Source organism: Meleagris gallopavo, chromosome 8 (genome assembly GCF_000146605.3).
Source record: "Meleagris gallopavo isolate NT-WF06-2002-E0010 breed Aviagen turkey brand Nicholas breeding stock chromosome 8, Turkey_5.1, whole genome shotgun sequence".
Classification (NCBI taxonomy): domain Eukaryota; kingdom Metazoa; phylum Chordata; class Aves; order Galliformes; family Phasianidae; genus Meleagris; species Meleagris gallopavo.
In genome coordinates, this window is record NC_015018.2 from 470,245 (window position 1) to 484,240 (window position 13,996).

Here is a 13,996-nt window from a genome sequence, read left to right on the forward strand (position 1 = left end):
GTTTTGCTAACACAAAAATAAGGGAACGCAAAATTATGTCAAAATATAACCCATTTATACTGCATGGCATGACTGGCTATTCATTTTCCAGCTACTCCTTATTTCTCTTAACATCTCCTGGGGCTCAGAAATGCATATGTATTATTTAATATTATGTCACATCCTTAATGAAGTTTTAGTATAGGTTTTGTGAATGCATTGTAAGAATTATTATTGTTAGTTAGGTGAATAATTAGAACTTCCGATATAATTCAGCTATGCAAATGACTTAACCTAAACTTACTTCATTTTTCATAACATGAGTTAACAGCAATCCTCATTTTATACTTAATGCAAACTTTACTTACAGTTGGGGCCACACCTACTCCCAAAGAAATTCTTGCTTGGATCAAATATCTTAGACAAATTCTCCTGGAGAACACATTTTGTTAAAACCTATCCTTTCTCTCCGAACTCAAAATAGTAGAAAGAAATCCAACAATCTCTACTCTATTGCTCACGTTCCTTTTTGGTTTCTGTACTGTTCTCTTCCACACTTGCGCATGCCTGGTGCTTTTTAATTGAAAAGACAGATAACTCATAGCAATAGCACTCCCATAAAGATTTTTGATGCTCCCTTAAATAGATTTTCCTCAGCTATTAAGACTGCAAAAACAAACAAACAAAAAAAACAACAAACAAACAAACAAACAAAACCTCTGGGAACGAAAACAAGTTAGACTGAAGTTCTGGCCTTTCATTCTGGAGGACCGAATTCAAGTTGTGAGATATAGCTCGTGTTCTTTAAAATACTGTTACCATATCACAAAGCAATTGGTAATTTCTGCTCAGGAAACTTGGATTATTAAATCAGGGAATCTTAAGAGGTGCAGCTGAATGAATAATTCACAAAGGATAATGAAATTTTTGGCTTTTTGTTATTACTGATTGCAGTACATTCATCAATGTACTAAGGAAGTCAACAAACTGATTAACTTAACAAACTTCGCATTTACTGCAGATATTTGAAAATAGAAAGGCAATGTTTAGTAGCAGTTGCTTTGCTTGTAGCCCAAAAGGCCAACAGTATTTCTGGGTTGTATCAACAGAGATGTAGCCAGCAGTGAGAGGGAGGTGATTGTTCCCCTCTTCTCTGCCCTTGTGAGGCCCCATCTGGAGTACTGCGTCCAGGTCAGGGGTCCCCCGCACAGGAAAGATGCAGAGCTGTTGGAGCAGGTACAGAGGAGGGCAACAAGGATGCTCAGGGGGCTGGAGCACCCCTCCTACAAAGAAAGACTGAGGGAGCTGGGCTTTGTTAGCTTGCAGCTGCATCCCTCACAGGCCTCTGCTCTATAGCTCGCATGATGTGCTTCCCTCTCTGCAGACAACAGTGCCTTTCCAATTTCTCCAGGTAATTTCCCCTTCTTTAGTCACCATTATAGTTTCTTTCTTGTTCTGTTCCCCAGTCTAACTGAGTAAAAGAGATAATCCATGTAACTAAGCTGTTCAATAAAGCAGAACAATAAGGAAAGCTAGAGTAAACAATGTCTCCAAAATCTATCACTTGATTACTCAAGAATAACAAAAACCAGAACAGGTTTGAAGTGTCACACAGGTAATTCATAAACTAGGGAGAAGTGTAGTTCTGATGAATTAATGGTTTGAAATAAATAGCTCAAGAATCTCTAAGGTTAATGAAGAACTTGGGACTCATCCTTGTAAAATGCTTTGTGTGAAAATTTTCTTTGGGTTGAGTAACTGAGTAAAAGCAAAGACTCTCAGGAGGTGGAATATTCCCTTCTCAAGGCACGTATCCAGCTCTCCAGTGAGGTTAACTGTTCCTGGAGAGGAGATGACTTGCAGTGAATTTACAGTAACTCTGGAAATCATCCTGCACTATTTTTTCAGTTAATTACTAAACAAAATTGATCGTACATCTCATAATGAACACATTCAAAAGTACCTTTGTTAATGGAAACATGAAAAGGACTATCAAGAGGAATATGATTAAAATGTTAAAACTTCAGATGTGAATTCCTTCTTGTTTAATGAGAACAATGGAACTATAAGCACAGTTGTGTGCATCATCACTTTATTTACTCTTCCCCTTTTTTTTTCCTTGCCTCTTCAGTCTCACTTCCCTTCTGGTGATAGTACTATCACATCACTTCCATTTCCATCATCCTCTTCTTTTGTACCTCTTACATTCCTTCCATCTGTGCCTTCACATTTCTCTGTGTTTTTAAGATGCCCCCTGCTGTCATGCTCTGAATTAGATATTCAAGAGAAAGATGATAAAACATCAAATGTTCTTTTTTTTCTTTTTTAATTATTATTATTATTATTATTATTTTTTTACACCAGCTTCAGTTTTGTATATCTTGTACTAAATGCAAGCTCATCTCTAGTATTATTAAGCTGCCTTCATCCACACACTTGCTGTTCCAACAGTTTTGTTTAAAAAAAAATCTCAAACTGGGATACATGACTGTAATTCATGAAGAGCAAAATATATGGAGGAAGAAAAGGAAATTCTAAAAATTGTTGCAAATACTCTGGCTCTGTACCTACAAAATCTATACAGAGTGGCATATTACATTACCTATAATATTACCTACGGATAACAAGATGCAAACTGCTAGCTAAAGCTGGAAGCCATACTGCTTGTCCTTGCTATACAGGAATAATAAATATATACCCCAAAGACAGAGATAGCTGCCAGATAAACAGCATCTTCTGAAGCTCCCTGGGAGCCACATTTTTAGGCAATGGTACAATCTTCTGCTAACATGTGTTCAGATGAACTATTCAGACTTTCAACCAATTTTCAGTTGTAATAAAAAGGATCTGTTAAGCTTGAGAACATAAGCGTCTCTCAATAAATGCCATAGGAAGGCATAGTACTGTATCACAAAGTCCTTTTGTCAGGTTGTTAATAAGAACGAGATTACACAAAAAGCACAAGCCTCTATTGGCATCCTTGTTATAGAGGGTCCCTCAAAGGAGAGAGCTAACGTCATCTTTGGGACTTCAGCAAAGCTGCGTGTGATTAAAGACTGCAAGGAGTGTATTAGCTAAAAAATGGTGGCATAAGCTGAGAATTTTAATAGCGTTTTATTTATTTGATTTAAATTCCCGTAGCGTCCTACATTCCAGGCATTTAAGAATCACTTTTTTCTCCTGCCTTTGCAAAAACCAACAGTGTAACAAAACACCAAAGATTAAATAGGAGAACAACCAACCCGCAAGGTCACAACGACCTGTGTTTTCCAGCTTGTGTTTATAAATGGTTGGAGCTGGTCAGATCCTCAGTTCAGGTGATGGAGTGAGACCTTCTTGCAGGCTTCTTTTTTTCTTTTCACATGAAGGAGCAGCTCTCCAGCTGCTAGTCCCCATGTGCAAGCATAACTATTCCTGAGTTCTTAGTAGAAACGCTGTTATTCGTGTACTCAGGAATAGCACTTGCTGGAGCTTTGTAATTCTGCACAATTACTATGTGTAGCCTGGGGTCACTATCCCTGGTCCACCTGTTAGGTACATGCAACAGGAAAAAGGAACCGAGATATCAAAGGTGTGTAGGTGGCACTGAGTTCAGCCAGCCACCATGACCTCATTCTATGCTTCCTGTACAGCACGGATCAGCCTCTGTCCTAAAATGACTACTCCAGAAAGTTGTTCTACGTTGATAACTCAGAGTTTAAATTCGTTATGATGAGTAGACATCTATTTGTATCACCACTGTACCATCGTATTTGTTCATTTCTAGCAGGTCTTAATTCTCCTTATCTTTTCTCTGATGTGTTTATAAGCAGTTGTCAGTCTTCATTTACTACACTAAATGAGACAAACTAATCCTTTCCATGGAACACAGATGATTCATCCCTTACTGTATTACTGTATTAGCGCATCAATGCAATTTGAGCCCATATTAAGCAGGAGGCCATTTTTTCCACGCAAGAAAATACTGGTGATTCCTCATGCTACATTCACATGCAATGAAACAATACCTCATGAAGCCATTTTAAAATTCCTGACTTTCTGATGGCAATGTCTTCACTAACGCTTCCTGTCATCGTACTTTTCTTTTGCATGTTTGCATCACTTTGCAACTTGGTTACCCTTTCACCGAGTGGTACGCGCTGAACCTTTTGTTCCTCATTTGTTTTTCAGCTCGTGGGAGAAGCTTTTGTTATTAGTTCTCAAATGACTGGGCTTGTGTTTAGTACTGCTGAATCACGTCACTCTACTCCTCAAGGTTACCCGATTAATTCTTTACCTCACATCTAGAGCAGTATCTATGCTTACCCTATCTTTGAAGTAGTTTCTTTAGTATTTTTCCACTCAAGAACATTGATTTCTGCATTTCACTTCTATTTTGACTGTTGTAATGTTCATTTTCATACATTCTGTTCCATTCCTGTTCTGCCTTCATCTCCAAACAATCATCCTTAATGAAAAATAAAATACATTCATCCAGGATTTCCCTACTTGCTTCATATATTCTCTCTGTCCCTCCATCAGCTTTGCTTCTTCGGGTACAGTATTCTTATTACCCTGCAAGAACACTTGATTTTGCTATCACCGGTAATCCTTAACTCTCAATGCTTTCTGAAAACGTTCACTTCAAGAATGACTTCTTGTTCCCTGTGATTCAGTTTGTTTCTCTTCCTCCAATTCATCCCTTTAAGCCATTTCTTTCAAGTAAACTTCTCCAGAAGACTATGTTCTTTCCTTGGGAAAATACCAGATTCTTTATACTTTCTCCTTTTTCCAGGGCTTCCTCTTAGTTGTGTTACTTTATCAGTATCTGATTTCTAAAATTCATTAATTTTCTTTGCAGAACAACTTAGATTTACTCTTTCATTTAATTTAAACTGAATCAATTATACCAAGAGCATAAGGGTCAAAATGCTAAGTCAAAAAAATTGTTTTTACCTATTTCTTTTTAATAGAGTTTAAAAATGCAACTGCAAATTATTTTAAAGTTTAGAGTAATTTTATCCTATTTTGGCACTTTTGCAAAGCAATACAATTGGTTCGTGCTTCCAGCCTCTGCATTTGGCTATCATCACAGCATTCTCTGAAATGAATCCCACTGAAATAAAAGATGAATGAATCAAAGACAGAAAGTCAGCATGTCTAACTACCAAGAAAACTCCAATGCAAAGGGATCAGTCCAATAGCTAACAAAATCATAATTTGTTACTATGTGTACAAAGACAGTAAGGGCTTTCTTTCTTAAACAACAGATAATCCGAGATGAATTTTTGAGCATTAAAACTTTACAATAAGTGTACTCACTAAACATCTTGTTACTTTCCAGTTATAACTAAGGATTATTCTACATATGGGAACAAAAAATATTAAATACTTCTATAATAATAATGGCAAGTAATAAAGAGGAAATATTTCAGGAGTAAGACTCAGTGGTGATTAAAATCTGTCATCTTTATATCAATTGCATTCAGCTGAGGTTGGCAGAGTGAGAAAACTTATTATCCAGTAATCTTAGTGAAATAACCAGGCGATCTCTTCTCTGTCAGCCAAATTTCAGCAAGCCAGAATGATTTCCTGCTCTGATAGTCCAAACGCCAGGACAAATTTTCTTTTTTTTTTTTAGAAACTGTTGAGCAGAGAGCTACTGATTTTATGAAATAATCGCCAGCCACTAATGCCCTTGAAAATGCAAATAGAGAAAGCATGTCTAGAACAGAAAAAGAATAGACAGTTTAACAATTGCATAAAATGGGATCCTGCAGAGCTGCTCTAATATTTCCAGGTCCATGTCGTGTTTTGAAGACAAGGCACCACTCTATTTTTGCCTAACTGTTCATTTTAGGGAGACGAGAACTTCAGCTAGGACCACTTTAGACCTGCGTCACTGCATCTCAATGTAATGAAATGAGGGCATGCTTAGAGCAAAATGCATCCTTAGTTTAAAAAAAAGTAAGCTTCATTTTTCTAATCTATATTTGACGTACAGAAACGAGGGCTAATTGTACCTAGACTGTGATTAATTAGATGGACATTACAAAAAGACACCAAATGAAATGGACAAAAAAACTTCATACTGCACAGCATTTAGAAAGTACAGAAACTGAGTGACTTACGAAGCTGTCACGATGCATAAATCAAATACAGTCTTATAAGTAATTGGCATGTTAAAGTCTGATGCATTTTTCATAAAGCGAGGCCCTTGTATAATAAATCTTAAGTTATAAAACTATGAAAAAGAATTTGTTATAAATCAAGCTGTCTTAAAACAGTTCTGAGGTAGACTCTTAATGCAGCCCAACACTTGACACCTGAAATAATCTAGTTTTTTTTCCCCTTTCTAAAGAGAGGTTTTGGTGCATGAATGTGTTCAAGTGAGTGCTGTGGAATTCTGCATTAATTTACTAGAACTTCAATGTGGCTTATTCTGTCATTTCCGTATGGAAGACAGGGAGTTTAGTGTCATTCAGTTCTTGTTTCAAGAACTCCTTGTAAGCAAGAAATATTCAGTCCTTATTTCCACACTTTAAAGCTTAATAACGTAATAATTCAGCACCTAAACAATTTCAAATTGGGCTGTTGCAATTATGCCATAAAGGGCAAGTGAATATCACCATATTTTTTCTAAGCTTCACCTTTTGATTAAATTGGGATTAAAATATCCACAGAACTTCAAGCAGGAATCATTCTGGGCAACATAGTTCATCTACACTTAGTAAAACTATTATGCACGTATTGAAAATCTGCATAGAATAAGGAATAAACCCAAAGAAAAGCATCTGATGTAATAGTTGGCATTACTTTTTCATTCCAAATTAAAGGTTTAAGTAAGATTAATGTAAGTAGGATTCAAATATCCCTTCCTGGTTTATATGGCACACTATTGTTGGTTTAGCCAATCTTCCAAACGAAAGAGAAGGAACATGACTCCAACAAATGTCCTCTTGGCTTTACACAAAACACCACAGAAGTTAAGTTATCACCTCATGCAATCCTCTGCTAGCACACTATGGTCCTCCATATCTCCCAGCATTCTTGCCCAATCCTCCTACCCATGTGTCACCCCCCTAGCAACATCCCTCAGTTTCCACCACCCCTTCCCCCTGATGGCTGTTTGCTCACCTGTGCTGCTTGATGGGCTGAGTTCCTCTGTCAGGAGACAAAGCCTCTGGGAAAGACTGAGGACCTGAAAAGCTGGACTCCATGACTTTGTCCAGAGCAGGCCCAGGATGCCTATCTGTTTTGGAGTACTGTAGCACAGAGAATAAATTAATTAATATATAAAATTCAAAATACATTGCTGATGTTATTCAGTGAGAACTGAAATTGATAAGAAGTGCTTTAATTTAAAATTAAAATCAGGAATACATCCATTCACTGCTGTTTACACAAGTGAAGAGCGCCAAGGTTTGTTGTCCCCATTACCTTCTGCACATCAGAAATCCAATGTCCACATTGGCAGCAAAATTACTGACTGATCTGCCCAAAACAAAAGGCAACGCAGACACCTTTGAGTAAAACCCTGCTTTTGTGACTGTCCATGCAGTGCCTGAGGTCACAAAACACATCACAGACAGTGTTAAGCACCTTTTTGTGTCCTTTGGTGATTTCAGTCAAACACTCCCTTCATCAATATGCATAACTAGGAAAACCACACTGAATAGCTTTTGTATCAACAGATAAGTAAGAAAAACATTTGAATCCTATCTGTAGAGCCAGACAACCCTTCTGCACCTGAAACTTCTGACCTGGGAGTATCTGTGCTAGTAGTATCAGTGTAAGCATAATTCTTCTTGTGACAGTTGTGCGTGCAGGGCAATCTCTGGGTGCACAGCGTGACAAAAAGGTCTGTAAAGCAGACACCGGATGTGAACAGGAATGGGTTTTCCTCTTCTTGCTTTGAGATTCAGCTGGAAATTCAGCAAAAAAAAAACCCACTCCGTCCCTGAATAGAGCCTGGAAGTCAAAGCATAAGAAGGGTGCATTTTGGTTTGAAAGAAGAATCAATGTTAGCAGCTATTGGACAGTACCTCAGAGCTATGAGGACTTATGAAAAAGAGCAGAAAAAGAAACAGAAGAGAAAGATAACATTTCTGACGCTATGCTGAGATGAACTGCACTAAACCCAATTGGTCTATTCTTCTTCAGTCCTTTTCTCTATTCATTGAATTTGTACTTTTAGTACTAGGTAGCTTTACAGCAAGTTGGTACTGTGGGATCTATTACATGATTAAATATTTTAGGAAAAAAATACAATGTACGTGAATAAAATACAGTGGTAAAATAAATGCCTTGCTATTATACAACAGCATAATCATTTGCGAAGGAGACAGTAAGATTTCTGTCATGGTACAGTTCTTCCCCATAATTATTTTGTTGTCTAACAAAAGGCCAGGTGAGAACTCCTTAAAAAGGAGAAGTTATTTCCTAATTCCCTTTGTTATAATTATCTACATTTCCTAAGAGTTTAGCAAAACTAAAAAGGAAAGTCTGAAAGACTACTCTCTTCTGACTAGTTTCAGAGCATGTTCACAGAATGTCTTGAACTACTTGTGACCAATTTTCTGCTGATTAAAAAAAACCAAAAGATCTTCCAATTTTTCTCCTAAGTTATCTCTTCCATCTCTTCCTGTTGTGTGAAATACCCACAGGAAAGGGGCCAAAATCACTGCTTCAGGGCTTCTGAAGGCAAAGCTGTGAAAGTGGCAATATGCAAAATGTTATTGCACACAAAACAACTGAAATAATAAGAAGAAACATATTCCACTCGGTTTTCTTCTAGTTACAATGATCTTAGCTGTCATTTGTCACTACTGTAGATGAAGCATTCAGATGGAAGCATGTCTTTTAAGGTGCTCATGTTTGTGACAGTTTTAAACTTTAATGTTTCTTCTGCCAGCTGCAGCAATGACACTGATTTCTGACCTGAATAAATCAATTTGAGCTATGGGAAGAATGAGTTGTAAGCACTAGGAAGGTATTTCTGTCCTTTTTCATGTTTGTTCATGATATTAAATTGAAGATCCAAATGGCTTTAAAGGACCACGAGCATGAAGTGAATCACAGAGATTAAACTGGGATGAGGTATGCCTCTTGCCACATCTAAGGTTAAAGTGAATGTGGGCTGGGTGGGATCACACACACAAGAGCATCTTTGCTCACCACAGCTGAGGAAGAACAGGGTCCCCCATGAGCTGCCCACTGCAATCCCAAATATTTAGTGCCCAGGCTCAGGTTGGTTCTTTCTTCTTAATCCAACATTTATTTCATGACATTTCCAGATCCATCGCTCACTAATTATCACAACAATGTCAATTACACTGATAAGATATCACAATTTCAACTGAGGGTGCAAATATACAGAGAATGTGAACAATCAGCGGAATCAATTTTATTTAGATGTTGCACATCATTCATAGAATTAAACACAGTTGGGTTTACTCCTTTCTAGCTTAACCATAAACGTCACATTCTTTCTCTGAGACAATCTTTGGAGAAAAAATCAGAATCCTGGGAGAAGTTTACAGTAGCATCAAGCAGAGCTCCCAGGGTGGGATGGGGGATTGCCACCCAGCTGTGCCCCAGTGGAACCAGCCCTACTGCCCCCAGCTGTCACCCAAGCTGCAACCCACAGAGCCCTCTGCTTGCTGTGAGCTGCCAGACACTAAGCCACTGCAGGGGATAAGCTGTGAAGCACTATCAGAGTACTGTACTGCTCTGGGGGGTTGAAAGCATCCCTGAAATCTCATCTGTATCTGATGTTTCTGTTTTGTTTTTTAATGGTTTTATTATATTTTTGGTTAATTATGCGTGTTTCTTTGAGCTGATGTAAAAGAAACGTTGATGTATATGGCTAAATAAAATAAAGAATAATGAAAGCATTTGAAAATAAAGCGTTTTGCAAATTTTCATTTCTTCATGGTTTTGCAGAGAAAATCATCTGTTATGTGCAATTACTCCAACTCTTTGACAATAAAATCTCACCCACTACACTTGCTAATGCTAAATGAGTCTGCAAGAAGTCACCCTCCGCCACTGACCTGCTGTATCATTGTGAGTCATTTCCCTGCTCTATGTTTTGGATTATTCTTTCTTAAATTTAGGATCCACAGGTGACAAACGTCTCATACATGCTATAGAATAGCCAGACACTGTTGTCCTATGATTAAGCAAAACAAAACAACTCCCTCCAGCTCCTTCTCCTTAATGGATATCTCTCAAATAGTAACAAAAAAATAAAGTTCAGATTTGCATCTGCATTGGAAGAGAAGTGATATGAGGTTGCCATTTCAAAAAGGACTGGGAAGGCAGAGTATCAGATTTGCATTACATTCAGAGAGGTGAAGAACAAAAGCCACTTCTGGAAGGGCTGGCCTTGCCCCATCAGCCTATCAGCTGGAATACTGAGCATCTTCACAGCTACTCCCTGTGCTCTGCTGCCAGCACTCTAGACAGAGGCCAGCAAGCTCAAGTTTCTCTATTATGGCACTTCTTCCAAAGATGTGACAAGTTATTGAATTGGTAAATCTGCTCCTGATCTTAGCTGATAAATCACATCACAACTCAGGTAAAAACACGCTCATCTTTGAAAAGAGCTAAATACTTTTGTCTGGCATTCAACATATATTAATTGCATTTCTATCACAGTGATTAGGTTTATTTACTATATGGTATCAACAAGCATCAACAGTCACAAAAATAAATTTTGTCGTCTTGTTATAATATCAGAAATCAGAAGCTTGTGATTACAAGCTGTTGGAAACAAGTGTAGTGAGAAGTGAAACCACACGCTACAGCATGAAAAGCGTATTAGGCACCTCAGAGGGGATGTGATGGGGAATTAATAGATCCACTTAGTATCACGGGAGAAGGTATTAAATGCCATAAGGATGAAAAAGGCTATTTTAAACAACCGTGCCAACTGTCAGAATCACAAAAGGAATGGCAACTCTTCTGCTGCTTTTCTTGCTGGTCTTCTAAAGCTAAGAGAATTTAAAGAAACTCTGTAATCAAGGTGTAGAAAGGAGGCAGTAAACACCAGGAGACACCAAGCCTGGTGATCTGCAGAGATACAGAAGTGGAACTGGGACATGTCCTCCTGCCTGTAGGTGGTGTGTAGGGCGCAGAGAGTGTTTGCCTAAGAGGGGCAGCTGAGCATCCTTGCTTGCGTATGATGACATGTAACCATTTGCTGCAGTCTTGTGGACCACATTCATTAAATATCTCTCGAAGTGATATAATCTCTTTGGGAAGACATAGGTAATACTAGGAAGTCCCAAGCTTCATGCACCTGGTAAAGTAAATTTTAAATCTCCTGTGTAACTCAAAAATCCTCCATTAAGAACTTGCACATAACCTTCTTCCTGACTGAAGGCCTACTGCAAGATTATCAGTACATCTGCATTCGTAAAGAAGAAAAATGGTGTACAGAAAATGGGGTAACTACAAAAAGAATGTAGGAGACAGGAGCCTGAACTTTTGCCAAGCAAAATGTGGAAATAGTTATCCAAATTCAAGCTCCCTGCCAACCTAGCAACAAATTGCACATTGCTGTCAAATTATTTGGTAAAAGGAGTATCCTTGAAGGAAATTGCAGAGAAATACTAACAGACTAATAGCTCCATTCAAACCGTTGTTTATGAATCCTGCTTACGGAATACCATGTTGTTTATCTAATTTGTCTCCTTTATTGTACAATGGAATCGATACTGAGAGTCCAGGTGAATGCAATTACCAGCTCTGAGCAGTAGGAATTCACAGAATCAAAACTGAACTGAGAAAGGAAGTAGAAGAGATGTAATAGATTCAAATGCAGGAAGGAAAGCATACGATGCTTCAAAATATTTCTGCTGTTGATACAAACAGAAAGCTTTATTCCCTGTAATATATCCAGTGGCAGGGAGATATCTACATTTTGGCTTAAGCCTCTTAAACTCCTTGCATTCTTCCTCAACCCTGGTGCTAGCCAAGGAAGGTGAGTTTGCACACATTCACGCTGAAGAGCCGTTGGTTAGCTGTGCAAAGAGCTAAATCTTTTCACGAGTAGTTCAAGCTGGTTAATATTGATAGAATAGCAAACCCAAACTCCTCAGACGCTTTCTACTTTGTTTATGCTTACACTGAATTATTTGGGCAGTATCCCAATGCCAGCTGTTGGATATGAATGTGATTGCAGTAGCTCTCCTCACTAAAAAGGACTAACTATGCTGCTAGAAGATGGCACGACCTGTATATGGTTCATGCTTGGCTGAGTCACAGCACTCAACCTGGACCCTGACTCTATCAGCAAGCTTGTGTTCTGTTGTGTACCAGATGGGCCTATTCTTTCCCAACATTTTTATAGCACCGTATGCTGGCATCATTCATTTAGGATACTTTTTAGGGGGTCCAAAAATCTGAATAGTATGCTCCTAGTGTTTACCAGAGCTCCTGAAGTACAGTTGCTGCAGACCTTTACCTGTTCATATACTTTCTGTTCCTCAAAGACTTTCTGGAATGCTTTCAATAAAAGGATAATGAGAAGGAGCACAAAGCCACATCTACACCTCATAGAAGCAGAGGCCACCTAGCAGCTATCACAAAGGCTTTAACACTACTCATGGTGCTTGACCTATACTATGCCAAGACATGGCCACCACTCTTCCTCACCTGTTTTTACTGTACTGATCAGAAAATGGGCAAAATAAAACAAAAGATTGCATCTTCTTAAAGTAAGGCAGTTCCAAAAAGTCTCCTTTTTATAGCCACCCGGCTCCATTTTTTTTTTCCCCTGACTATTCAGTTGTTTGACTTGAATAGCTGATCCAATTTCCTTAAAAAGAGAAAGAGCAACCCTTCCACCATATGAATGTTTAACGAACCTGGAGGAAGGTCCACTTCCAATTCATTTTTCAAATACTACCTTTTCAAATGAGGATTGCCAAACAAGGCAGCCCATATCTTAGGACAGATCGGGAGAAATGTTTTAAGATCAAGCATTCAGAGCTTTTAGCATTGTGCATGGTTTTTATTGTAAAGAAGCTTAAATTGGCATTGAGGTGAGGTGTCACAGGGACAAAGGCCTAAAGTTTTTTTTTGCGTTCCCTTTTGCAGCAACCCAAACACTTGCAAAAATAGAGTCAAACCAGAATAAAATATAAATTTATAATACATTTTAATAATTTGTTCAAAAAATGAAATGTGGTAGGTTATTTTTTCCCCTGCTTTTAACAGCAATTCTGATGCATTTACATAGATCCTCTCATTTAAAGAGATTCAAAATTGACTTTCAAACTAAATAACAACAATTAATTCTTTTGCTGAAGTCCAATGAAAGGTAAAATGGGAAAGAAGAAATAAGGAAGTGACAGCACTTCACTGAGATTGATCGAGTTCTTTAAAGCCCCAAAACACTTGAAACACTACCTGCTACATGTAAAGCTTCTTCCTAGAGCAGTGCAACGTTTGGAAATATCTGTGCATCCATTAGTAAATGCAGCAACCTCTGCATTCAAATGCAAGGGCTCTTTAGGAATAGACATTACAACTGTCATCAAGGATAATCACAGATTCATAGAATAACCATCCAGTTCCAACCCCCTGCTATGTGCAGGTCGCCAACCTGCAGCCCAGGCTGCCCAGAGCCACATCCAGCCTGGCCTTGAATGCCTGCAGGGATGGGGCATCCGCAGCCTCCTTGGGCAACCTGTTCCAGTGCCTCATCACCCTCTGTGTGAAGAACTTCCTCCTAATATCTAACCTAAACCTCCCTTGGCTCAGTTTAAAACCATTCCCCCTTGTCCTATCACTATCTACCCTCATAAACAGCCGTTCCTCTGTTCCTCCTCCTGTTTATACGCTGCCTTCAAGTACTGGAAGGCCACAATGAGATCTCCCCAAAGCCTTCTCTTCTCCATGCTAAACAAGCCCAGTTTCCTCAACCTTTCTTCTTAGGAAGAAAGGATAAGGAATAAAGAAAGGATAATGAACGTTATGCAGCTATTTTCAGGTTTGAACTAGTACAGAGAATAGAAGGCAGGGTAAA

General features: G+C 38.5%; 1 protein-coding gene across 2 annotated transcripts in view; it reads right to left on the bottom strand.

The window, feature by feature from the left end:
- The window catches only part of NRG3 (neuregulin 3), a 285,382-nt gene that overhangs the window by 13,144 nt on the left and 258,242 nt on the right, over nt 1-13,996 (bottom strand). For both annotated transcript variants that reach the window (XM_019618006.1, XM_019618004.2), the window contains exon 7: nt 7,096-7,223. In XM_019618006.1, coding sequence (XP_019473551.1) covers nt 7,096-7,223 — 128 coding nt within the window. The remainder of the gene's footprint in view (nt 1-7,095; nt 7,224-13,996) is intronic.